Source organism: Apus apus, chromosome 11 (assembly GCF_020740795.1).
Source record: "Apus apus isolate bApuApu2 chromosome 11, bApuApu2.pri.cur, whole genome shotgun sequence".
Classification (NCBI taxonomy): domain Eukaryota; kingdom Metazoa; phylum Chordata; class Aves; order Apodiformes; family Apodidae; genus Apus; species Apus apus.
Window position 1 is genome coordinate 12,178,683 of NC_067292.1, and position 25,166 is coordinate 12,203,848.

The window sequence follows — 25,166 nt, forward strand, 5'->3', positions numbered from 1 at the left end:
CAGTGACTGCAAGCCCCTCCTGCACTCATGCATGAGGAACAGCAGCCTCACACACTGCCCTGGGCTGTCCTTCTCTGGAGCCCACCACCCACCTCACCTCTCAGGGTAATGTGCTTCGAGTCAGACTGTTTGCAGGAACCTATCATATGACATTAGCTCACCATTGTTGCACAAACCTCAGCCTGCTTGTAAGTACACTAAACCTTTTATTTTTTTAATCTAGTCAGGCAGGACTGCCCACTTGCTTCCCCCATCTGCTACAAATCTTTTTCCAGATTGATCCAGGACAAGAATTTAGGAGAATAGGCTCCTCAGGCAAAGAAATATAGAGTGAACACACTCTTGGGTTTTGGATTTTGGGGGTTGCTGCTTTGGTGGTTTTGGTTTTTTTTGTTATTCTGTTAATATGGACAACTATCTTAATTGTACCATTCCTCCATAAAATAGTTTTCAGCCTGTGGCAACCAGTGCATAATTTTTTTCAAGCTATGCTAGAAACACAGCACACTCCAACATAGTATCCATGTGTTGCAAGACAACAAGAAACAAAGATTCTTAAAGCATAAACAATGAGAGAGTAAGAAAATAGCTCTTAAGGTGAGTCATCCCTGCTGGAAAGCACAGCATCTCTAGCACACCATAGCATTCCTACCTGGGAAGCTGCAAAGCTGTGATCCCCACGCTCTGAATGGAATGCTTCCCATCAAAATAAAGAAGGCTGACCTTTTAGGAGGGGGGAGGAAAAAGTTATACCATTAGTAGGATTACCATCTGAAGGAGAAATCCTATTTAGAGCAAGATCTGTTCTCTGAACAGTTTAATCCATAGATATCTGTATCTCTCAGATACAGGTTTCCCACACAGCCCCAGGTAACATATGGAACACCTGCATTTACTCTTGAATAGGTACTAACCAGAAAGTTGTATTTAGCTTAAAAGTGAAAGTGAAAGGTAATGTCTGTAATGTTATTTCAGAGTAGGAGCTTCCTGAAATCCAAGTGTTGTAGCACTTATGTTATCTACAGGACAACATGATGAATCCTGGTAGTCTCACAAGTTTTCCGTGCTGTTGTACAATCCTTCAAAACAAACATAATGAGAAAAACAAGCAACCATTTCTCATATTTATTTCTCTATTTCCTTTTTCTCCAGAACCATGACTTTTCAGAAAAGGTCTTACTATGACTTCTCAGATTCTCAGACCCTGCAAAGATCAAGGACAATTCTTCCTGTAAAAAGGCACACACCATTCCAGAATTCTGCACAGAAGAGAGTTAATTGTCAGACTATGCCAAAATCCCAAAGTTTAAATGATTATGTTGTAAGAAAAGCCTTTCCTACTGATCACTTCTGGCTATTAAGCATAACAATCCAGACAACATGCTTTGAGACAGGGAATTTTGAGACAAAATTTCCTAATACATTTATCATTACAAAGTGTGTTGCAGAAGGATTCCCCATAATACTTGTCATGTTTATTATCCCCTCCCTAGCCAACTGTACCTGGCTAAGGGAAATCCAAGTAGCCCAACATGACAATTTTATCTTAGTATTCAAAAAGGAAGTTTTAACTGATAAGTCAGTAGTAGTAAATAAATAATGCAACAATTACTACATAATTAATCCCCAACTCCCACAGCTACTAGTGGTCACAGTCTGAAAATCTTGACCATAAGAAAAATAGGAATATACATAAAACCAGCTGTCTTAGACAGCATTTTTATTAAAACTGGATACATAAGAGACATAGCAGCATTTACAATAAAGAGTTTTTTAAAAAGGCATCAAGTTGTAAACCAACCATTTGAAAAAGAGGCTTTTTGCCCATTTGTCAACAGAGGACAGTATGACTGCAGATTATCCCAAGGACAAACAGGCACAGTGACTAACCAAGCCCTTTTTCTGAACAGCTGGTCACATCAAGCATCACCCTCCATAGCAGCATTTGGAGCACTCTTCGGTGTTCATTTAAGTGGCTGGTGTACTTGATCAGTATCTTTAAAATATTTTAATGTTCAATAAAAATATTTCAAATAGAAAAATTCTTCTGTCATCAAAAAAAAGTAAGGTTTCCTTTTCAGATTCCATAAAAGCTTATGAACTTCACTGGCAGCATTTCCATAATGGAGCAGGAGTAAGAACCAGCAGAACAGGCACTTCAGCAAAACTGTCTGTCAACCGTTTCTATAGTCATATTGGCTTCAGTCCAGAAGACTGTTTCTTACTACTCTGCGGTGGTGTAAGGACACCAGTGGGGAAAGGTGAAGTCCTATTTTGTTCAGCCAATATGGCTTGTTTTGCTTGAGCTTTGTCCTGAAAGCACAGGAAAGAGACAAAAAAAAAATCTTTATTTTTGTCTATCAGTATAATTTGACATTTTGTAACTGGATGGACTGCTAGTCTGGAAATGTGTATCTGTATCTAACCCCCCTACCAGTAACTGATAAACCATGCAGTACACAACAGTTAGTGAATAGAAACACCAAAAGATCAGTGTTAACTTTCAGAATCTGATTATCAGCATGACGACACTTGAATCTTCAAGGTGACAAAATTGAGAAGCAACTGAACAGGAAAAGCTTTAACTTCCACTACAATTAAATAACCTAATCAGAAAAAAACCACAAACCAACTATCTTAGACACAATTTGTTGAACAAGATTTTGATGTTCTAAGTTACTCATGCTAAAAAACATTCCCACTTAACTTGTCAACCACCAGTATCACCTAGCAGTCTCAAGTGATCAGTCTTTATTTTCTTTCATCAGACAAGGTTGTACTATCTGCATTTCCTACAGAGAAAAGTCTAACATACAATATTTGAAGTATTCCAAAAGGTAGAAATATGATTCCAATTTCTAGGGTAATTATTAGCTATTTGAGAGGAGAAGCTTAAATCAAAAATCACCTTTTTGAACTAAAAACTGAACAAATCAGACCCAAGACAATTCTCTGTCACAACAGTTTTGGAACTAGAGTACAACCTTATGCCTTTTATCATCTGACTACACTCAGTCTCAATCCAATAATGCTTCACTGTGTGTTCTAACCAAAGAGGAAACAAGATTTAGAAGCTTCTACAGGCAGATTTGTCTTCAATATGCATATACATACCAGCAAATCCAAGCTGTTTATGTGCGTCTGTATATTGTGCAAGTCTTCAGGAGCTACACCTCTAAAGTGTTTGAGTTTGGAGCTTCCCGCTTCCCTTATAGCCATTGCAAATGGAACCATCCATTTTACACATTCCTCTATCTCACACCATTCATAACCTGTAAAACAAGATATGTGCTCATCTTCCTGAATGAAGACTTAACATTTGTAAGCACATTAGACTTAGTTTATAAATGCCAATACCTGAAACTTTATGTATCAGCTCCGATGAGGAGAAATGATATAAAGCAGAAGCTGCAAGTACTCCATATGTGTATTCCAAGCAGCCAATATCCAGCACACAGAGATCCAAGAGCTACAAGACAACAGATGTTAAACAAGTCTACCACAAGAACACCTTTTTTTCCAGGTGAAATAGCATTTGAAGGAAGAAATCAGTCTTACCTCTGCTATTTGTACAAATATTTGTTGCGGATATTGTGGCAGCAATACCTCATAAAGCTCATTTAAATAAGCAACTTGCATGTAAATGTTTAGCCAGGATACAACTGTCAGTGGATTTAAGTTCCAATTAAGAGCCTGAAAAAGTAGACATATACAATACTTCAGTAAAGTTTCTAACCTAAACTGTGCAACTTCATTTACTCCAGATCAGAAGCTGTAATTCCAGTTGGTCAAGGAATCTTTGAAACACAAAAATCTAATCCTCTCCTGTACCTCCTCCTGCTGATAGGGTGGGGGAACAATTCATTTTGTTAATACACAGACTGGTTGATGCTTTACATCACTTGTAACCTACAGAACACTGCTTTTTAATTAGAAATTGTTCCTCTCTGCAACACAAGATTAAGTGAGGCTCTCTGCTTTTAGTCTGATTGTGCTAGACATTTTAAAAACTAAAGTAGAACTAATTCCACTTTGAAATACTACCTTCATAATGATCAATTCCATACTGAGGATTTCATCTTCTGTACAAGCTCCATCTGTAACATAGGCAAACTGGTGCAACTTCGGTGGATAAATTTCCTGAAAGACAGGAGATCAAGTATTGTTTGTGGAAAGGGTTTTAACTAGTCTCATGCTACAGAAAAAAAAAATATAAAAAAGACAACCCACCACTACTTCAGCATTTCAAAACACAGGAGAAAAAAAAACAACCCCCATCCTTACTCATGGTGCTCTCCTCTGACTTTAATACACACATTTCTTGTTCAACCTTCCTGCTTGTAGCCTTCACCTTTCACTGTTGATGGGTGTGTAACAGTACATAATGCAGTACAACATGCATTATGTTTGACTACATTATAACTAAGACAAGATCATAAATGACAAAGATTTTCTTATACATCCTAAAGAAAAGGCCTTTTCTCCTTTGAGAAGAACAGATTGATGCATAAACGCTCTCTCCAAATACAAGCATTGAGAACTTTAAAAGCACTACTTATTTTAATAGTTCAATTTATTCCAGTAAGAAAACCTATATAGTGATAAAATGAGGGGGAACAATTTCAAACTGGAAGAGGGTAGATTTAGATGTTAGGAAGAAGTTCTTTAGTCTGAGGGTAGAGAGACACTGGAACAGGTTGCCCAGAGAAGCTCTGGCTGCCCCATCCTGGAACTGTTCAAGGGCAGGTTGGATGGGGCTTTGAGCAACCTGATCTGCAGGCAGGTTGGAACTGGATGATTTTTAAGGTCTCTTCCAACCCAAGCCATTCTATGAGATATTGAATAGCTTAGACTATCATCCAGTAGGTACTCCACTGACAACAGATGTGCAACAAGTCATCTCTGTATACAGCAGCTAGACAAAACCTCATTTAGCAACTGCAATTAAAAACTTTATATTTATTCTAACACTGAAAAGGCTAACCTTTAGAGACAAAAGAGATACACTGTGATGCTAGCTAATGTTAATTATAGTAGCCAATTCTACAAAAAATAGGAGGAATTTTGAAAAGGAAAATGGCTCTTTTTTTCTCTCTCTCAGCTGAAAAGTCATAGCAATAAATTTCATAAAACCTGCCAAAATGCATCTAGTGTACAGTAAGTGTTGTCTGTCGATTCCCATTTTTATGTTAAAGCTGGAGATACTTACCTCAAGCTTTGCTGCTATGAATAAAGAAGAGATACCAATAAGCTGCAATAGTGTTTTTACAACATTCTGTTGTGTTGCCATAAACCGATCAAAGAAATCTTGTGCTAAATAAAAAGTTTCTCTATGAAGCTTGTAGACTTCACAAACCTGGAGAGACATCAGAGATTACAAAGGTCAAAAACAGTGTTACAGAGTAAAAACCAGATGCTAGAGATGTATTTTAAAAAGAGCTAGCTATAAAATTCATATTGGCTTTCTGCTTCACTGCTATTTTGAAGAAACATGTTAACTAAGAACATGAGTTAAACAGTTTCCTTTGACACAAGATGACTGCCACTTCAGCAGCTCCCAAAGCAAAGAAATCAGAGTGAAAACCCATTTAGGAAATGTAAGCACATGTTCTAAGACTGTCAGAACATCAGTTCCTCATTTTTGCAAAGATGCATGATTCCAAAACCTCAGACGAGAAAACTCTCACAAATACTTCAGCATCAAGAACAGAGGCTTTGCCACCAAGTCATCCAAACAGCCAAAAAGACTGGCAGGCAGACAGAAGAGTTAGTTGTAGTATGTTCTACATACCAGTTACAGAGAGGTTGTGAGGTGCATCTGGTCTCTAAGCCACCACACCTTCCTTCTTACAATGACCTTCATAATAATTTGTGCAGCTTTTATCTGATCTTAAAGAATTTATATCGTGGAGCTTTAGGGACAAATTTATTATTATTATCCACTACCAACCTAAATGATTATCAGAATATATTGTCAGTTTGTACGCCACTAACTCGATCCATTTTATAAAATATTTTAAGTTTGGTGCTATTGACAAATTTGAGGATGAATATTAGTGTCTAGTGCTAAATGAGTTATGTAAAGATCAGGAAACGTACTCACAGTTAGTAAACTTCACCAAAAGCACACCTGAAATACTCACAAGCACAGAAAAGCTTACCTCCATCAGCCAGTCCAGAAGGATTGTTCTCATTTTAGGTTGCAGGAGAGGGTGCCTTTGCATATAAAGTTTATCCCTCACATAGGTCTCTTCTTTGTTTATCATGTTTTTCCATACGTCTTCTCTGTTCGCCCAGCTAAGACAGATCCATGTTTAGTCTCGAATCACAAGACAAAAGGGGAGAAGCAGCAGCAAAATGGCACACTTACCCTAGCACTGGTAATGGTGAAGCTCTAGTTGGAACAACACTTAGCTCTATAAAGGGAGAGTAATCAATGCCAACTGGATCATCATCTTTATCTGGAGTAGGAATCAGCATATGCGCATTTTGGTGAACATTTTTCCACGATGGCTATTAAATGAAATACAAGATTTTACACTCCGTCTTTTTAAATAATTTAAGCTGTAAACAGAAGAGATTGGCTAGAAACTAGGACAGAAACTACAATCAAGCAGGGCCAGTGGCCCAGAACCATGACCAGAAGGCTTCTGAGTATCTCTAAGGATGGAGACTCCACAACTTCTCTGAGCAACATGTGCCAGTGCTTGGTCACCCTCGCACTATCAAAGTGCTTCCTGATTATTAGAAAGAACTCCCTGTGCTTCAGTTTGTGTCCTTCTCCTCTAGTCCCACCCCTGGGCATCACTGAAAAGAGCCTGGCTCCACCTTCCTCACATCCTCCCTTCTTGTATTTATCTACACTGATGCAATATTCCTGAGCCTTCTTTCCTCCAAGCTAAACAGTCCCAGCTCCCTCAACCTTTCCTTATAGAAGAGACGCTCTGGTCCTTTAATCATCTTAGTGGCCCTTTGCTGGACTCTTTCCATTATGTTGAAGTCTCTCTTTTACTGGGGAGCCCAGAACTGAACACAGACCACACTCCAGGTGTGGTCTCACCGGTGCTGAGTAGAAGGGCGTTGCTTACTTACACAGTAGAGAAAGTTTGCAACTAAAGCTGAAGAACATTTACCCTGTTCTCCTTTTGAAGGACCACAGCTGTTTCATAGAAGAATATTTAAGTCAGAGTCTCCTATCACGATGTTGCATTTTGTTTTTACCAAAAATATTTTGCATGAAAGCAAGATGCTTGCCTTCAGGTAAAGAATAAGCAGACAGAACTTTAAAACCCAATTTGTGATTATAATTATACAAATACAAGGTCAGGATTTCTGGTAAGGAGTATGTAGATGCAATGCCTGAAGTCATGGTTCCATGCAAAGCAATCTTGACAGTGAACACAGCAAAGCGGTAGTTTATAGAATTTTTCTTACTCATTCATCCTGCAGTGCCAAGAGGAAAAAACGAAGTGCTTACAATCCAATTGTTTTCAGAATAAAGCAAGTACATGTTAAGCAACTGCCACTAAAGCATCAAGTTGACCACTTCTTATGCAGAATTTTGCCAAGGTCTGCAAACAGACTCCCAGCACTTCACCTATCATATCCTTTTATTTGGACCATTTTATTTAGTCTTATGTGGGGGGAGAAGACAGACCATTCTCCACAGACCAGAATTTAATTTTACATTTACTTTTCTGCCTAACTCTGTTGAACAAGATCTTGGTCTATGTTTTATCAGTTACCCAGGAAAAGACTACTTGTTTTCTTTTTCAGAATACAAAGCCAGCCCCATGAAATTAAAATTTAGCATTTCTGCCTAGCAGTGAAGTCAACCACATTGCTGTGAACCCCAGTACTAAAAGGACAGAAATCTTTAACAAGATTACTAACATGCCTCAAGAACAACAAAACAAAAAGCAACAACTGAAAATGAAAAGAATCTTTAAGTACTAACAGTACAATTTTCTACATTAAGATGGTGGTTTTTTTCTTGGAGTTCTACATGCAAATATAGCACAGTTACATACCCAGCCATGCCATGATTTAATTTGGGTGGGGGAAAGCAAAACCAGGAAACAGTATCTTTATCTTAAAAAAGACAGATCCCTTGTGAACTGAAAGTCTGAATGAAAGTGTCACATCAGATTGCTTAAAGTTAATTTTTGTCCTCCCTCGAAACTAGAGGAACACATTGTCCTCCAAACTGTATGGCAAGACCAGCTGCCAACAGCCTTTGGAGAAGTGCTACCTTATCAGTTAATCAGCAAACCAACAGAGAAGCAGTTGATTATATAGTGTCTAAAGGTGCCTACTACACCAGCAGCTTCTGAAGGCCAAGATTTGCTCCACAGAATTCTTAAAGTAGATACCTCACATACTACACTGCAGCAATAACTGATTTCAGAGACCTCACCACCCCTAATCTTCTATAAGAAAATATGAATCAAGGGTCAACCTCTTACAGGTTTTGAGAAGAGAAAGTTTTTTACAAGATAATGTCACTCACCAAGACAATCAGGGAAACAATGCAAGCAACAGAAAAAGCACATGGCTTAGCTAGAGACAACAATTACATAGGGCCCTCAAAAGTAAAGCTTTGAGGGAGAGACAGGAGTTTGAATTAGAGTGAGGGAAGACCACAGCTCTGGCATGGATTTTCATTGAGGAAATGAGCATATTAATCAGACTCCTGAGTCTTTAAAGCAGATTTTGAAAGAGATTGAACCAAAATTAGGAAATAATATCAAGAAACTGCATTACATCACACTGTAACTGTAAGGAAATACAAGCCACCACTGAAAAAAACAACAGTTTAAGGAGGGGAGGGTGAGAGGAAACCATGAAGAACTTCCTTTGGGCTTGCACAGAGCCAATGTACAAGCAGGAAGCTGCTAAAAAGTGACAGATGTTACAGAGAATCTGTGCAGTCTAATGGAGGAAATCCTACAGTCTTGGGCTTACTTCTCAGACAGATAGGAGCTGAAGTAGGATGCAAGCCAAAAATCAGTAGGGAAAATTGCCTCTTCAAATCTATATGGAGCCCAGAAAGAAAGTTTGGTGACACCCACAGCAATATTCCAGATACAGGAATAGGAACAATTGATCAGATACCGAGCTGTATCTCAGACTTGAGAATTAAATACAGATTGGAGGAACTGAGCTAAGGCCATGAGAAGGCTTGTTAGGAAAAGCAGCACCAAGAAGGGCAGAAGGTAGGTGATAGAAGTCCATCAGAGCAGTAAAGCCCACACATCTCCAAATAAAGAAAACCCAGGAGTTCAAAAGCGTTTTCCTTTAAGCTCAAATGTGTTCACGCTTCAGTTTTATGCAGCATGTCATCATTCACTGATATACCATTCATTTCAACACATCTTTTGGACATCTTTCAGGCATATAGGCCATACACATGATGGAGCAGGTAGCAACCACTGGGGTTACTTACTACAGGCAGAGCCCTCAATGAAGCAGCTATACCTATGAATACAAGCTGCTGAGACACTTGAGCATCTCAACATGAGCTGGGAGACACCAGAACAAGCTTCCATAAAACCCAGAGCAAGAAGGGCAGCTGGAAAGCAGAGGAAGGTGACCCAGAAATGCATTCAAACAGCAAGGTCAGAGGATTTTCAGCATGAAAATCAAAGGCAGAGGAACTGCAGAGGGATAGGCCTGTCTGTCTCCCCCTAAAAAGCAGCACGTCATAACAGAGGTACCAACTACTAGACTGTAGCCTTAGTTTGCCCATTAGAAATTGTAAGACCTATAATTCCAGCCACTTATCACTCACAGGATGCATTAGTTTGAAGTGTAGTGGTATTTCTTTGCCAGCAGAAAGGGATTCCAGAATTAATAAATAGGAGAGAGAGGAGCAACTCACATTATTAAGTTGTTCCATTTCCTTCTGAATAGCACATACTACTATTAATTTTCTAAAAAGTCTGAATATTGTCCTGCCCATTTTTTGGGGGGGCTTTCTGTTTTGTTCTTATTTTTAAATTGGATCTTCCAAAGAGAATTCAGACTAGTTAAAGAAACAAGCATTTCGACAACAGTAAGAGCAGATTCTGGAAAAATGCATAGTGAGGAACTGATCAAAAGTATTTTTTGAAAGTTTACTCCATCTCCTCCTCCTCTGCAAACATGAGCTAGTTTCAGCTGAAGAAGCTCACTTCTAGTTTCAACTCTCCACTCTAGATGGAGGTGGCCATGTAATTCATAACAAAATGGCATGAATTACTATAATCTAGTTAGATGAATTTTGTTTTACATGGAGCCTTGGAATTTTATCTGTGCACAGAAAGCAGCCAAAATTAATATGAGAATTGCTAGCAGAATTATAGCAGTGCCAGTTCTCTAAAATCAAACACAGAATTTATGCAATATTCTGCTGTCACAAACCTGATGATATAGCCACCCTTTCATCACATAAAGGGTAACGGCATCCTAATTAAGAACTCAGGCCTTATGTTCAACAGAAGCAAACTAATGAATTGACTATGAAGATGCTGTAAAGTGGGATGTGACTATGATATTTTGCCTTGTGTATAAACTAGTGTCAGTAAACAATTTATTTAATGTAGAAGTCGTGTGGTATAGGCTGCAGTGGATTTATAGCTACTTGCATTGTAGAATTGTTGTGCCTCAACAGAATAACTACCGCACTGGCTATCATACAAGCCTGCTATATGGCTGCTGGAACCGTAAACATATTCTCATTAGTGGCCCATGGCAATTTATATCAGAGAATAGCTTGTGTCACACAATCGACTGAAGAGCTGCTGCTGTGCAGCCAAATGTTAGCTTTTTAAAACAGATCTGTTACAATCTGGCTACTTTGTCACAACAAAAAAACATTCTCTATGAAGAGACGGATACACAGGTACCCATTTTATTTACGGTTTACAGAATCAAAGGGCCAAATCCCACCAGTATCCTAAAACTTGAATTCCCAAGTACGTATTTTGGATGCCTACTATCTAAATTATCTAAACTTTAATCTACTTATAATTCCCGAAGTACCATTGAAAGGCTACCAGGCCAGGAACACAAACAAGAACACAAAACTGAAAGCATTTATCTACTTTCAAAGTTGAAGGTCAACATACGCAAAACGTATTTTAAGTTTCTTTCCACCATCTTTCTGGAAGATGGTAAAATTGGCTTCCTGTTGAGGGTTTTTTAACAATACCTTATTATTATGCAATAAACATGCACAAGAAGCCCTTGCTTAGCTCTAACAGAATGAATCTTACAGTGAAGGAGAGAGCTGTGGTGAAGGACAGGCAGCTCTTCCTTGTCAGAAGTGAGAAATTAGTTTAATATACTGCACAAAAGAAAGACAGAAGGGAAGGAGAGATGCCCTCATTAAATGCTCACCATTTGAGCCCTGCTTAATATGTTGACTGATAACTAGTATACGCAGTTGCAACAAGCAGAGGCCATTCCAAACAATGATGCCCATCTGTTATGGTAGCACTTTAGTCTTCGAACTTCCAGCTGCCACTTCTGGTTAGATGTGCCACATTATGCACAGCCTTGTGCACGAAATGAGAATGGTCTGTACTCCGTGATCATGACTTCTGCAGCTTAAGTATCACCCTGCATGTACACTAACAGGCTGAAGCCCGAGTGATAGTGCCTGAGCAACCATGTGTGTGCATGTGGAGGCGGGGGGGGGGAAAGGAGGGGAATAAACCTGTTTCAGAATGAGCATCTCAATGAATGGAATCACCATGCTTTTGATACCATATACCAATACAGCATCCCATACAGATACCAATAGCATCTTGGGCTCAAAGATCACAGAAAGGGCACTAAGGCAGCTAAAGGACAGTACTAAAGTTTTGACTTTGTAACTCAGATAATTCTAAATGTCTTACTGAGAAAGCTGGCAATGGTCACTACTAACCTCCACTGCAGGCCTGACTTCTACAGCTAAGTGATTTTACTCCTTATGAAATTACTCCTTTGTTCTGCAGAGAAATTGACCCTGTTTTCCTACTGCATTACCATCAGGATAAACTTCAAAGTTCTAATCAGGAACCCTTTACTTTCTGTCAGTCTGACAATAACTCTTGCCAAGGGGAATGGAGATGACTGTGGAATGAAAGGGAACCTTTCCTCTCTCCCAGATGATACCTAGGTAAGATACGTGACTGCAAGTGAACCAACTTAAGAGATTATTCTGTTTATATGCTTAAGAGTCTAGTGCTTCGGCCTGCAAAGAACAGCACAGAGCCACATCACTGTACTCTAACAGCTCTCCAGAGAAGTCAATGCAGAGTCCCTCCATGCAGGCCTCAATGCGTATTAAGAACCCTTGCAGTAACAGGACAACTGGACATACTGAAGTATGAACACAATGTTTTAAATCAACACAGGCCTCATCTTTTGCAAAGACTCCAAAGCAACCTGTATAACCTGAAGTGTTGTGCACTCCTCACCAGAGGGTTGATAGTCCCCCTTGCTCACTGCTATACAGCATATGGCAGCTGTACATCTCTTGCACCATGTTCTTAATCATGAAGTACTAGAACGTTACAACTAGGGTAAGACCACAGGAATATGATCTAAAGCCAAATCAATTACCTGATTTTCATACTGCTTTTTTCTAGTCATCTCCATCTGAGCAATTTCTTCATCGGGGTCCTGTAAGAACTACAAACAGCAAGATATAATTTCAGGAGTACAAATGGCCACTATGACACGTGCCCGGTCCCTCAGGACCACAGCCCTGCACAGACCACCCCGCAGCCTGCCCACCACCAGACCACCGCATGGCCCCGACCACCCAACAAAAGGAGGTGAGGGCCCGCAGCCAAGCCCAGCGGCGGGGCAGGCTCTGGCCTCCGGGCACCAGGGCGGGCCGCCGGCCCAGCCCGGGCCCGCACTCACCGTGGCCACATCAGCTTTCCTCTTGCGGGCCCGCATGGCGTGCTCCGCACCCCTGTCCCCCTTGGCGGGAGCCTTCTCCTCCGCGCAGTCGCTGCCAAGAGAGGAGAAGCTGAGGGAGCCCCGCCGGCGAGGAGCCCCCTGAGGAGCTCCTGGCGGAGACCCTGGCCTACAGGGCCTTGCAACGGCGGGGCCAGCGGACTCACCTCTCCCGGCGCATGGTGCCCGCCTGGGCCGGGTCGGGGCGAGCGGAGCCCGTGCGGGGAGCGCCCGAGCAGGCCCGGGCCCCAGTCCGCACAAAGGGCCTCCGAGGCGCGGATGCACAGCGCAGAAAGGGCGGCCGCAGCCCCGGGCCAGCCCCGCCGGCTACCCCCGCCCCGCAGCCGGGCACCCCGGGAGGCGGCAGGGGCACCCGCCGCCCCTGGCCCCCGCACTCGCTCACTCACCGCCGCGCCGGTCACCCCGAGCCCTGCCGGCCGAGAGCGGTGGGTGGGCGGGTGGGTGCTCGCCCGGCAGCGGCGGGGCGCAGGGCGGGAGCGCGGGCGGGCTCCGCTGGGCGCCTCCTGCCTCACGGCGCGGCCGCTCCCGTCCCTGCGCACAGCGCGGCCCGCGCCGAGCGGGACATTTAAACGCGCGGCGCGGGGCCGCCTCCCCGCCCGCCCGCCCGCACACGTGGCCCCGCGCACAGCGCCGGGGGCCGCGCCCGGCCGGGGCGGGGTCTGCGGGGGGCGCGGGGCGGCAGCGCGGGCAGCGCGGGCAGCGCAGGGCGCCGCGGGGCGCGGGTCCCGCGCCGGGGCCGGCGGGGCGGGGCGGGGCCGGGGGCGGGGCCGGCGGCGCCCACACGGAAGCGGCAGCAGCGCCCGCGGCCGCCTCAGGTGGGCAAAGCGGGCCGGGGGCGGCGGGGGGCGCGGAGCGGAGCGGAGGGAGCCGAGGGGAGGGCCCGGGCCACCCCGGCTGAGAGCGGGAACGGGCCCGGCCTGCCCGCGGCGGGGGGCGGGCCGCCGCCATGGCCGGCCGGGGCCCGCCCGCCCCGCTGTCCGGCCCTGATCCCCTCCCTCCCCGCCTGTCTCCCGCAGGCGATGCTGCGGCCCGGGCCCTTCGGGCGGCTGAAGGCGGCGGTGGTCGGGATGGTGCACGTGGCAGCGCTGCCAGGTAAGCGGCAGCCGCCGAGCACGGCGGGGCCGGCCCGGAGGCCCCGGGCGGTAGGGCCTGTTGGGCCGGCTGCGGCCCCCGGGGCACAGCCTGCGGCCCGGGGAGGCCTCCCCTTCAAACGGCACTGCGGGCCCCGCGTGAAGTGCCACCGGTTTGGGCATCTCCTCTTTATGAGGTAAAGGAGGCAGGAGATCCTGCCGGGTGTGGGGAGCTACAGTGAGAAAACAAGGGGTTGGTTTGTTGAGCTCTCCACTGCTGTGTTTTAAGAGGTGACAGTTAGGAAATTACACAAAGGAGTGCTGGGACAGGATAGATGTTGAATAGAGCTCTCACAGATCCTGAGAGGCAAGGAGAAGCTGAGACAATAAGCAGGGTTTGTTCCACCCTGACCTTCTCATCTACCTTTCCAGGGACTCAGGGTAAGCAGAGCAGATTACTGCAGCTGACCTTCCCCTTGGCAGGCTGTCTCTCTATTTCAGTATACCAGTCCTTATAGTTACCCAGCCTGAAAGCTGTTCCTGTGTATGGTCTTGGCTTGTGCATGCCCTGGAGTAAGCAGCATTATTGTTACAGGGACACCAAGAAGTTCTTTTCCATTGACCCAGATCATTGATCAAGCTTGTCAAGAGGCAGAAGCTTACAAGGATGCTGGAGTTGTAAGTTTTGGTTTCCTTATTCCTATGGCAGCATTTACACAGAGCTGCTTCTGCATAGCTAATATTTTAAACTGAGTCTATAGCTCATAGAAAGCATCTTAAGCCACACAGTTTAGGAAGATGTTGAAATCCATGTCTTTTATTTCAACATAATAAATAGGCCTTCTGGATTAGCAAACCTGAAACATCACATGCTCCTGAAACAACTGTAAAAGCTTAGGCTCAAATTGTACAAGTCAAGTTGCTTAATTTCTAATAATCAAGTCACTTAAAAGAAAAAAAAAACACAGGTGGAAAGTTGACTACAACACAGATGGTTTGTAGCATTCTTGCTGGACCGTGGGAGGCTTCATCATCTAGTCTGACCCAGCCACTGTATTTTTAGCACTGTACAACACTCTGGTTTCATGAAGTCATGGAGCAATGCCATCTGCACAGCTGAGGCACTGCATACCTTGGGCACTGGTAGACTGCAGGATTGTCCCACATTTGTCTGTGGCAAAACAGCACAGATTATTCAGGGACTGAAAAAAGCTTAGGTCCTTTTCTGCCCTATTTAACCCTCCCATCCTAGCCCCCTGGCAGCAAGCAGGTCTGCTTTGTGCATCTAGAAGAGAAGGCCCAAAAGGCCAATGTCTGCTAGAGGCAAGAAGAGACAGGTACTACTGACTGAATTTTCATTGGACCCAAAGTGTTGTAGTAATCTTTATAGGTCAGTAGATTTTAACAGGGTGGATGTCCTTTTGAAAGGTCAGATATGTTTTAAACGTTTCATTGCACCTTGTCTTCAGGTATTGATGTGCTTTTTCTTTGACCTGCCTACAGTATTATGTACATTGTCTGGCATGGTAAGGTGTCCTAATGTCTGAGGCTTTAAAATGTCTTAAATTAACAAGGAATCACTGCTCTGAGCTGTTTCCTGCAAACTTTTAATAACAAGCCAATTAAAACATTTTTAATGGCATAAGTTATAATGATACTTTACAGACAGAACAAAATTGAATCTAGGAGCTTAGTCTAAGTTGTAGAAGACCAAGATCAGAATGCAAGGCAAGTCACATGAAGTAGATTATGGGCAGGCTGAGCACTAGTAAGTCTAAATTAGGAAAGAGTACTGAGAACAGAGTTATTGAAAGGATAAACAGCAGTGCAGAAGAACAAAGTTTGCAGAGGTGGGCTTTGGTGTCTGTGAACTGCAGGGCCATGTACAAATGTCCACCCAGTTAAAATTTGTAACTGCAAGTACTACAGGATGAGTAAGCTTTCCACAGACATTAAAAGTAAGTGTGCAATAGCTCTGTTCTGTACTTGGGCTTTATATTCTGTTATGGCAGTTACAGTATCAACATGAGGTACAGTGTGATTTGATCCACATCAGAAGTGGCAAGTACTAGTCTCTGTCTTCCTGTGTTAGAGGAAGTGGTTACACAAGTGATCTGTAACTCTTCAAGCCACTGCCCCATATTCCTGTGCTCATTTACCTGTTTCCCATACATACTAATCACACATTGAAACTTTCAGTAGCAGGGAGAAAACACCAAGTATACCTAAAGGTGAAGCAGTTAGTTTCACTACTTACATGCACATATGTTAAGACAAGTTTTAAAATTAGTACTAACGACATTTTTATTTGTTTTATACTTTGTTGTCTTTTCAACAGTTGTAATAAATTCTGCTATACCAGGTCTAACTGGTTTACCCATTCTCCTGCTGCATTACAGTCTCTGAACTTTAATATCTTTTTTAACCAACTTCTCAGGTATACAGATGAGGTGAATGCAGTAATTTCTCTACAAATTCAGACAAATTCAGGGCTTTGACTAAGCAGAGCTTTATTTCCTGTAGAAGACATAAGAATGTCAGTATGCACTCCACACCAATCTCCATTCTAAAGGTTGGTACACATTAGTGTTACAGCAATATGACAAATCCTTTATTATCTCTGTAAGGTCAGAGATAATCAGGTGAGCTTCCATAAATACAAGTATGGTTGCCTAACACTTTCTGCAAATCACTTGTTTAGTTTTTCCTGGTACTGTAAGAGAAATGGAAGTTTTCATGATAGATGGTTCAGGAGCTTCCTGTCTTTTTCACAGACACCCCCACTCTTCCAAAGTATCTATTTTGCTTCTCTAATGGGAATATATTTGGGTTATCCCCTCAGTACTCTGAGCTGTTCAGCTTTTCTTGTGGAAGAAGAGCTAGAAACTGAAAGGTTTTTTCACCATAGATGTTTATAATGAGAGTATGTCCAAATGCTGCCTCCAGTAGCCTTTAAGAAGATATATAAGCATCTTGCTGCTACTAGATGCTTACATGTTGTCTCAAGTTGCTTGAATTGGTTTTAACATTTAAAGTATATGGTCTTGCTCACTCATTATGCATTGCACTTAGGAGTAAATCCTAGTATATTAAAAAAGTGACTTGATTGGCACGTTAGCAACTTAACATAATAAATATGAAAGATTTGTGATATTAGAGCACAGTAATGAAAACAAGCGAGTGCTCAGTTAGGAAGCCATCTGTGCTCAAAATGTATATGCTTTGTGCTTATGTTGCTAAACAATGAAATTCCCTAGACAAGGTTTTATAAGCAGCAAGCTATGAGGCATTATACCTCCAGTTTATATCTACTTTTGTTTAAGAAAAATGTAAAACATACATTCAAGTTAGTTTTATTCATTCAATTGAGCCTGGGTGAAGAAAATAGAGGCCCAGGTTCCCTCTAATATAATTGATATAGATCATTTTACTACTAGTTGCTGTTATTATCTAGCTGTAGCTACTTGAGTAGCTGACATTAAAGATGGAGATATGCAAGTAAAAAAAATAAACCCCAAAAGTATAAAGCTATATTGAGGTGCAAATATTGTAGTGCTTCTTACCATGTAAGATTTTAGACTTGTTTCTTTTACTAATGCTACTTCTGGAGGTGGTATTCATTGCTATTCTGATCTTCTTGACTTTTATTTTTTTGTACCCAGAAGGGGAATTGTTAATACATGGTTTACATGGATGTTTCTTTAAAAATGAAAAGTTTCAAGCTTATTGCTCTTACAATTACTGTGATAGTTAGCATTCAAATTACTTAAAATTTAATAAACAATTGTGAAAAAATAAGTTAGTATTTCTGCATAGAAACATATAGGTCATTATCACTTGGATTACAGAAGTTAATATTTCAAGTCTTGACTATACTAGAGTAGAATAAAATAGCAGATAAAGTTCCCCACAAGTAACTCCTACAGTATTCTTGGGAAAAGGTAAAATACCTACTTACCTACCCCAAGACAGTCATCTCTTGCTCTGGTGTTAGAGGTTTTAAAGGAATTGCTGGGAGGCTGTGCCTAGACACAGCCAATAAATGCTCTGCAGAAGCACCTAATTTCCTTTATAAGGGGCACATGATCAGTGGTTGGAAATGCTATTACTGTCTTAGTACTCACCTGAGCACTAATGGGTAAGGAGCAAAGCCCCTCTTTCTTCCTGTAGGAAAGTGTAGTTCTTTTAAGCTTAGGTTAGTTCTTTTAACCTTAGGTAAAGGTTAGTATTAGCATGGATGTGTTTATAGATAAAGCTTTTCTCTTAGGGGAAACAAAGTTGCCCCAGGTTGAAGTTACATTAGGTGGATACTGAGTAAAAGTTTGTATAGTTGCTATACTTGTTGTAGTTTATAGTGTTGTGATTATTTTTAAGGTGTTTTTGCTGTGATATGTGTGCATGCAGCTGAACTGTTCTAAGAGGTGATTTCTGTAAGTGGAATAAAGCCAAATAATTTTTTTCTATATAATCAGACAGCTATTTAAATAATCTATTTTCTGGTAGCAACCTGTGATACAAGGAGCTCTTTGCACATATGTAGCACTTCAGATGTCATTCAAAGTAGAAAGAAATTATACTGTTTGAGAATTACTTATAATGTATATAATATATATAAGTGACACTTAATATTTTTCTTTATTGGAAAAGGAACACAGAAGGTATTTGTTAGAGTTTTATCTTGTGCTATCAAAATAAATCCTGCTTTGGAGGCTGTAGCTGTTCCCATACACTTCCAAACTCTAAGCTGAAGTTCCAAGAACTTTAATTTAGCATAACTGTTTTGTTTCCACCATTTTAATTAGCTGTCTGATCATCCCCAAGTCTGTTTTCTATACATATCAATTCAGTAAACACAGAAATCTGTGGTGTTACATTTTTATATAAAATATGAAAGAAAGCTTTGAGTTAGTGCATCTGTATTCAGTTCTCTGTATTGCAGAACATATGTTGTTCTTTTTCAATTAAACAAAACATAATATGCAAAAGAACATAGTCTGTCGAATGGTACTAAAAGAATAACACATTATTAAAGTACTACCAAAAATATTCACTGTAGCTGTGGACTTTGAGGCCATAGGGAGAGGCAACTGCTGAAAACTGAGTATAGTAAACTTAAGGCAGAAGAGGGAGTTGTTGGATTCCTCCCATATGCCTGCATTTTGAACTAGAATTCAATCAGATGCTTTTTATGCACAGTAGTATGGGTGAGTTTTTAATTAATCTTTAAAATAATTAATTCATTCATGTATTTAATGGAATAACTTGTTTTATACAAATCCTGACCTCTGAAAATAGTAGCAAGTCCCAGAAAGCTCAGTTGCATGTGGAACTCTGCCAGCCTGTTCTGCTTTTTCAGGTACTATTGTGGCTCTTCAGGAGTTGAGCTTCTGAAGTCCCATTCCCAGATACCTTTCTTCCTGGGTGTGCTATTGAGGTTGATTCTTGACCCCCTGAAAGCCTGGAGCTTCTGGTTTGCAGATCCTAGCTCCCTGTCCTTATGACAAGCTTGGAGTTTCACAGATGTCCAGGTTTTGGTGAAGTCTGCCGAGTAGAGCATTCTTGAGCCGAGGACCAAGGGCTCCCAGGTTTTGCCTTAAAAAATTACCTGGGTTTGAGAGTTCATTGCATTTTTTAGTTTGTTTTGTTAAAATATTATACTTCTACATTAGTCCTTTTGGTACTTACTAATACTGACCAACATTGCATTTTTGCTTAGACTGACTTAGTATACTTATGTGTGCAGAGAGGATAAGGAATTTCTCTTTGTGTTGTAGTTGTGCCTGAGGTACATTTGGTCAGTTCAGGTTTATTGAAACACACCTGACCTCATTCCAGAGACACCAACTAGAAGTTTGTGATTTACATTTTGCATTTCTGAAATGGGTTTTCTGAGGGTTGGTTGTCATCTTCATCATATGGCTACCTCCCATCACAGGTAGAGAAGTGTGGATGTTAAATTATATCTTGAACTGGATGTAGAAACAATCAATGACAGATGTTTTGATTAGCTGCAGTATCTGGTTTGCCTAGCTGAGGTTTTCCTGGACTGGAATTCTGTAATTAAATATGCTGATGAAAGCACCAAATAGTTTGAAGTTCTAATGTTGGGTGCTCATCATTTAGATCACTTTCTCCATTAATAGGTTGTGCCCTTTTGCTTTTAAGGTAGCATGTATTTTGTGTATGTAGATATTCATTTGTTCTGTAAGTCATTTGGTCAAGGCAGCTAGATCCTGGTGCACTGAATGTGTGTGGGTCATGTGCTTGGACTGACCACACTGTTTCACCAACCGATTTCCTTTCTCAGTATTCCCTGTTCTCCATTTTAGGTGTTAATTTATGATGCCTGAGGCTTAGCCTGTAATTCAGCCATTAAATGCTGACTGCATTTTATATACTGTCTTCTACTGCCAAAAGGGCTTCTACACTACAACAAAGATTAAAGAAGCATAACATATGAAAGCTTTTTAAAAAGGAAACCTTTTTTTCATCTTCCTGGTTCTCTACTTTAATATTAACTGAGCTTCTTTGTTTAACTCTGATTGTATTTTTTCCTCCAAAATGTTCTTCTTTCTATTCTGGTTCAGTTATAGTATCTTTCAAACGTAAACCTCTCATTTTAAAGGTTTAAGATGTGTGATAAAACTCCAGATAGAGCAGAATTTTTTTCTATTTACAAAATTAATTTGTCTATTAAACTTTTTAAATTTTTGATTTCTGCCTTCTTTTTTAACATGCTCACTGCACCTGCAAAACATCACTGTTTAAATATGTTTCAAGGCTATAATTGTGTTAATTACTTGTTGACAAAATTATATATGATTTGCAATTGTTGAAAACCTTCTGATATATACTGTACAATGATTGGAGAAGTACAAGGTACCAGATAATGTGCAAAGATTTTCAATAAACTGCATACATTTTGTCAGCAGAGTATTTTATCATCACTCCATTGTTTGCTAAGAGTACATCCATGTGGAGTGGAAGGTGTAGTAGATAATGAATAGCAGTATCTTCAAGTAATTCTGAATGCAGAATGGGAGAAGTATCAACAGTTAATACTGTGGTATTAGGCATACTGAAAATAGGCACCGTAATAGTCAAACAAAAAATTCCTTTATTTATCCAAAATAATGCTTTATTTTCTGACATTAATTGAATTGAAAATTGCCTTGATTATCTCTAAATCCTGCATTATCCAAACATGCTCAATATCCTGTATTCCACTTGGATAACTGACATTTGACTTTATGCTATTTTTAATGAGGTGTAAGTTTTAACTCATTTGCCTATAGTTCAAATTTTAGGATGGATCAAAGGAAACCAAACTGATGAATGTATAATTCAAATCACATTTTTTCTCTTCATGATTTCCCTGCAAACACCATGCTGTTGATGAAAGCACTTCTAGAAGAGGCTGTATGTTGTATGGATCGACACCATTTACTGCAGACAATCTTTCCTTTGAAGGAAAACCTTTAAACTCGTGTGTCTTCTAACACAGAACAGCGTAACAGGAAACTAGCTGTGTTTTTTAAGTTACGTTTTTCCCAGTTTAATCATATTTTTGTATCATAATCTTCACAGGATGGCTTGATAGTAGAGAACATGCATGATCTTCCTTACATGGTGTGTCCTGGGCCCGAAGTCACTGCTGCAATGACAGTCATTAGTGCTGCTGTGAGACAAACCTGCCCACGCCTGGCGCTGGGTGTCCAGGTCCTGTCTGCTGCAAACCAGGAGGCGGTGGCTGTTGCTCTTGCTGCAGGTAGTAGAAATGACTCATCAGTTATCCCTGTTGTTTGCTATGGCATTTACTCTCTGCAAATTGTGCATTGTACTAACATAGATACCATGAAAAATCAGACACGAGAAGCTCACTGTACCCTGAAAAAAGCAGAAATTAGATTTTGAGAAAGATGCCTGCTTGATTATAATAGATGATACTTCTGTGCTGCTTCAATTGGAGGCAGCTAAACATCCCAAGGCTGCTGCTGCAGCTGTCTAGGTGAAACATGTCTAAATATAATGATTAGTTTAAACCTACTCATGTCTAAAAGCCACCTTTGGTGTAACTCTATTTACTTCACTTAAATTATATTTGAGGATCAATTTAACTCACTCTGGTTAAGATTCTGTTTCAGCATCTAATTATATGTTGTTGCTACTACTGTTATCTATTAAAACTAAGTTTTCGTTGCCTTTTTTTTGATGAATGGATAGAATGAAGCTTTTTATATAATAACAAAAATTGAGTGTACAGCTAGCCAAAATACTTAATGAAATTGCATTTGGGAGGATTTAATATAAATTAATCTATCTTTATTGCATGAATCGTAGACTTGCTAACCTTTCTGCTCCCACTTCTTGATGAAGCAATTTTACTTTTTCCTATGTTACATTCCATGATTTAAAGATGGAGCCTGGTTTAATATGGAAGGTTTGTACTTCCTAAATACTCCATAAATTGAGAGTTAATGCCTGTTTTTGCAATTTGCCCAAATTACATATATGATTACAGTATGGTTGCACATTTTTGAATGTATAAACTTTATAAACAGGCAGAGTTTTGTAAGAATGCAAAACTAAAAGATGCAAATGTTAATTGAAATCCATACTTCAGGTAAAATAATGCAGGCTTATCTGCAGTTGCAATTTTAGTTAAGTTGAGTGTGTTCTAAAAGTCTTAAATGCCTTTTTTTCTTGGGGGAATTCCTGCTAATAGTTGTGCTTTTAGCTCAGATTTGTTTTAGGTGCTTTAAAATCAGAAGTTGCCATTTTCAAGGTATTTAGCTACTTGACAAATTTTTATTGCTGCAGTAGAACATACAAAAACCTAAAAATGCTAATAGAATCCAGTTTGGTTTTTGGGATGGTGTGCATGTAGGATACTTGAGTTACAAAGGTATTTATAAATATATGTATACATCCTATTTTAAAAAAGCAATAGTCAAACTGTTAGTGAGTTATACATTATTATGGGAGCAAAACTGATCACTAAATAAGGTATATAGTGTAGGAACAATGTATTTGTCTGACTTCTCAGCAATTATTAATGAGGGAGAGAATTCCTGGAGGGCCTGGTTTTTGCTCAGCTCTACTACTGTTCTGCATTATTTGCTCTGTAACTGGAGAATGTCAGGTAGGAAGGGTCTGTGTTTAATGCATTTCATTGCACTTTTCTAAAAACGATCGGCTCAAGCTCACTGAACAGGAAAGCAAAAGGAAATCACTTTAAGCAAAACTGTAACAAAGTGAGTGCTACTTTGTAGGTAGCAAATCTCAGAGCAGTTTTTCCATGGCAACTTAGTAGTGACATTAATGTCAATACAATTTAAATAGGTGGCTTGTAAGAAAGAAAGCCATGTATGCTTTCACTACAAAAAATACTTGCTGAAAGTGTTTTGGCTAAAAAGCATACGTAGCATCTCCTGCTAGTATGCAGTCATTCCATTTTCCTTGTGGAAACTCCAGTCTTTGGTAGAAATAACTGTTCTGAAGAGAACAGCACATGGAAATTGTAAGTGGTCTCTAGGTTAAGGTAATGATTTTATTTTGTAAAGGGGGGAAAAATCAGCAGGTTTACTGTGGGGCTACAAGGAGTTCAACATCAGCAACATGTGGTTATGGTGATAAACATGTTGTGGGTAGCCACATACTAACAGATGGAATTACTGCATCTTCCTAGCATATTGACAAGGTATTGGATACATCTGAAAGTAACAGTAATAAATGAAGGGATGAGGCATCTGAGAAGGTTGAGGGGTTTTCCTCAACTTTGGTTCTTTAAGAAACATTTATTTATTCGATCAGGCATCTAAGGGAAGGAATGCCAGCAAAAACGTGTGTTGCGTGTTTAAGCAGTGGTAGGAAACTAGTGGGGATCTTGAGGAAGAAGGGAACCACTGTGTCTCCACTCCTCTGACAGAAACAAGCAGTTCCTCTTTTTATAAAAAAAAAACAAACAACAACTATTAAGCCAAAACAGTTGTTGCTGACATCCTCTCAGCTCCAAGAGGTTACTGCAGACTGTTACACCAGTGCTGAATGCTCTTGTTTCTTCAGCACACCAACAGGTCCACCACAGAGGGTTGAAGGAGGCTGTTGCCCCAAGGATATCCATCCAGCAGGCCATGGCATCCTCCTGCTGTGGGCCTCCCTGCAGGGACTGATGTTCTTTCTTCATCTGCCCCACAAACCAGTGTCACTGTCTGATGTTTCACTTTTGATTTCAAGAGGTAATGTTGAATGCTGCTGGATTTCCCACTGTTCTTAAGGAAGATATGGCAACATTAGCCCACTCCAGAATTAATGTTGTTATATACACAAATAGTGGAGATTCATGTCAAACCTTTCTAATACTGAAGTAATCTGCTGCCCAATTTTTATACTGTTCTAATGTATTATTTAATTTAAAATACAGTAATGTCCTTAAGGAACTGTACAAAACAGAGACAATATAGAATAATACAATTTTGTATTTATATTTTTGACTGGAAGCCATCTTAATCTCAAATACTTTTTCTCAGAAAAACAAGTGTTCTTAGTAGATCATTTTAATGACATCCTCCAAAGACTGTATTACCTTCCTTCCTAAAATGTTCTTTGTGGTGAATGGCCCAAGAAGCAAGTCAGAATTTGTTTGGTAGGGTAACTTTTCAATTGGTTCATTATTAACAGGTGTACCATGTGGTTTTTAGAGGTGTGTAATTTCCTGTTTGTAGTTTCTGGTTTAATTAACTACATCTGCTTGACATTGAAACAGAATAATGTATCTAAGCAGGTTTTATGAGAGAAGATAAAAATAAAAAGTGCTGCCTTATTTTTGCTTAGCAAATATTACTGTTTATAATTTCTCAGTGCTCAGGAATGCCCACAATATGTTTACTAAGTCTGGGTCAGATTTGGGCATAGTGTTTGGTTTTCCTTATTTATCAGTGAGTCTTGTTTCCTGAATTTAATCATTGTGCTAATTGTAGTTTGTTGTTGATCTACTTCCGAATTGCATGGCTTTTCTTTTACTGAAAGTTTGCTTATTATGAAGCACTATTCATATTAGAGGGGACTTATGTCTAAAGGAATTGCTGAAAAGCACTGGGCTTCTATTTATGTTTTTCCCTGTGTAACAGATGTTCTGCTTGG

General features: G+C 40.5%; 2 protein-coding genes across 7 annotated transcripts in view; one reads left to right on the top strand and one right to left on the bottom strand.

Moving 5' to 3' along the window:
- Nucleotides 1-1,111: 1,111 nt before the first annotated feature.
- On the bottom strand, nucleotides 1,112-13,557 carry CCNE1 (cyclin E1). 2 transcript variants are annotated; one of them, XM_051629659.1, is made up of 11 exons: nucleotides 13,101-13,557; nucleotides 12,898-13,006; nucleotides 12,592-12,660; nucleotides 6,371-6,513; nucleotides 6,162-6,297; nucleotides 5,210-5,356; nucleotides 4,045-4,140; nucleotides 3,559-3,693; nucleotides 3,358-3,469; nucleotides 3,115-3,272; nucleotides 1,112-2,313 (listed from the first exon to the last, which is right to left on the bottom strand). In XM_051629659.1, the coding sequence occupies exons 1-11, from the start codon at nucleotides 13,112-13,114 to the stop codon at nucleotides 2,191-2,193; spliced, it is 1,242 nt and encodes a 413-aa protein (XP_051485619.1). In that variant the 5' UTR covers nucleotides 13,115-13,557; the 3' UTR covers nucleotides 1,112-2,190. The 2 variants fall into 2 exon arrangements, with proteins under 2 accessions (XP_051485619.1, XP_051485620.1); XM_051629660.1 differs by having other exon boundaries at nucleotides 12,898-12,988; nucleotides 13,101-13,556.
- Nucleotides 13,558-13,690: 133 nt separating this feature from the next.
- The window catches only part of LOC127389300 (uncharacterized protein F13E9.13, mitochondrial-like), a 48,353-nt gene continuing 36,877 nt past the window's right edge, over nucleotides 13,691-25,166 (top strand). For 4 of the 5 annotated variants that reach the window (XR_007890613.1, XR_007890612.1, XR_007890614.1 and 1 more), the window contains exons 1-4: nucleotides 13,692-13,769; nucleotides 13,971-14,046; nucleotides 14,620-14,702; nucleotides 21,612-21,792. Coding sequence is in view for 2 of the 5 variants with exons in the window: in XM_051629667.1 (XP_051485627.1) it covers nucleotides 13,974-14,046; nucleotides 14,620-14,702; nucleotides 21,612-21,792 (337 nt within the window). In the remaining 3 variants the exon portion in view is untranslated. Of the gene's footprint in view, nucleotides 13,770-13,970; nucleotides 14,047-14,619; nucleotides 14,703-21,611; nucleotides 21,793-25,166 lie in introns of all 5 variants that reach the window. The other variant, XM_051629668.1, reaches the window with a different exon arrangement.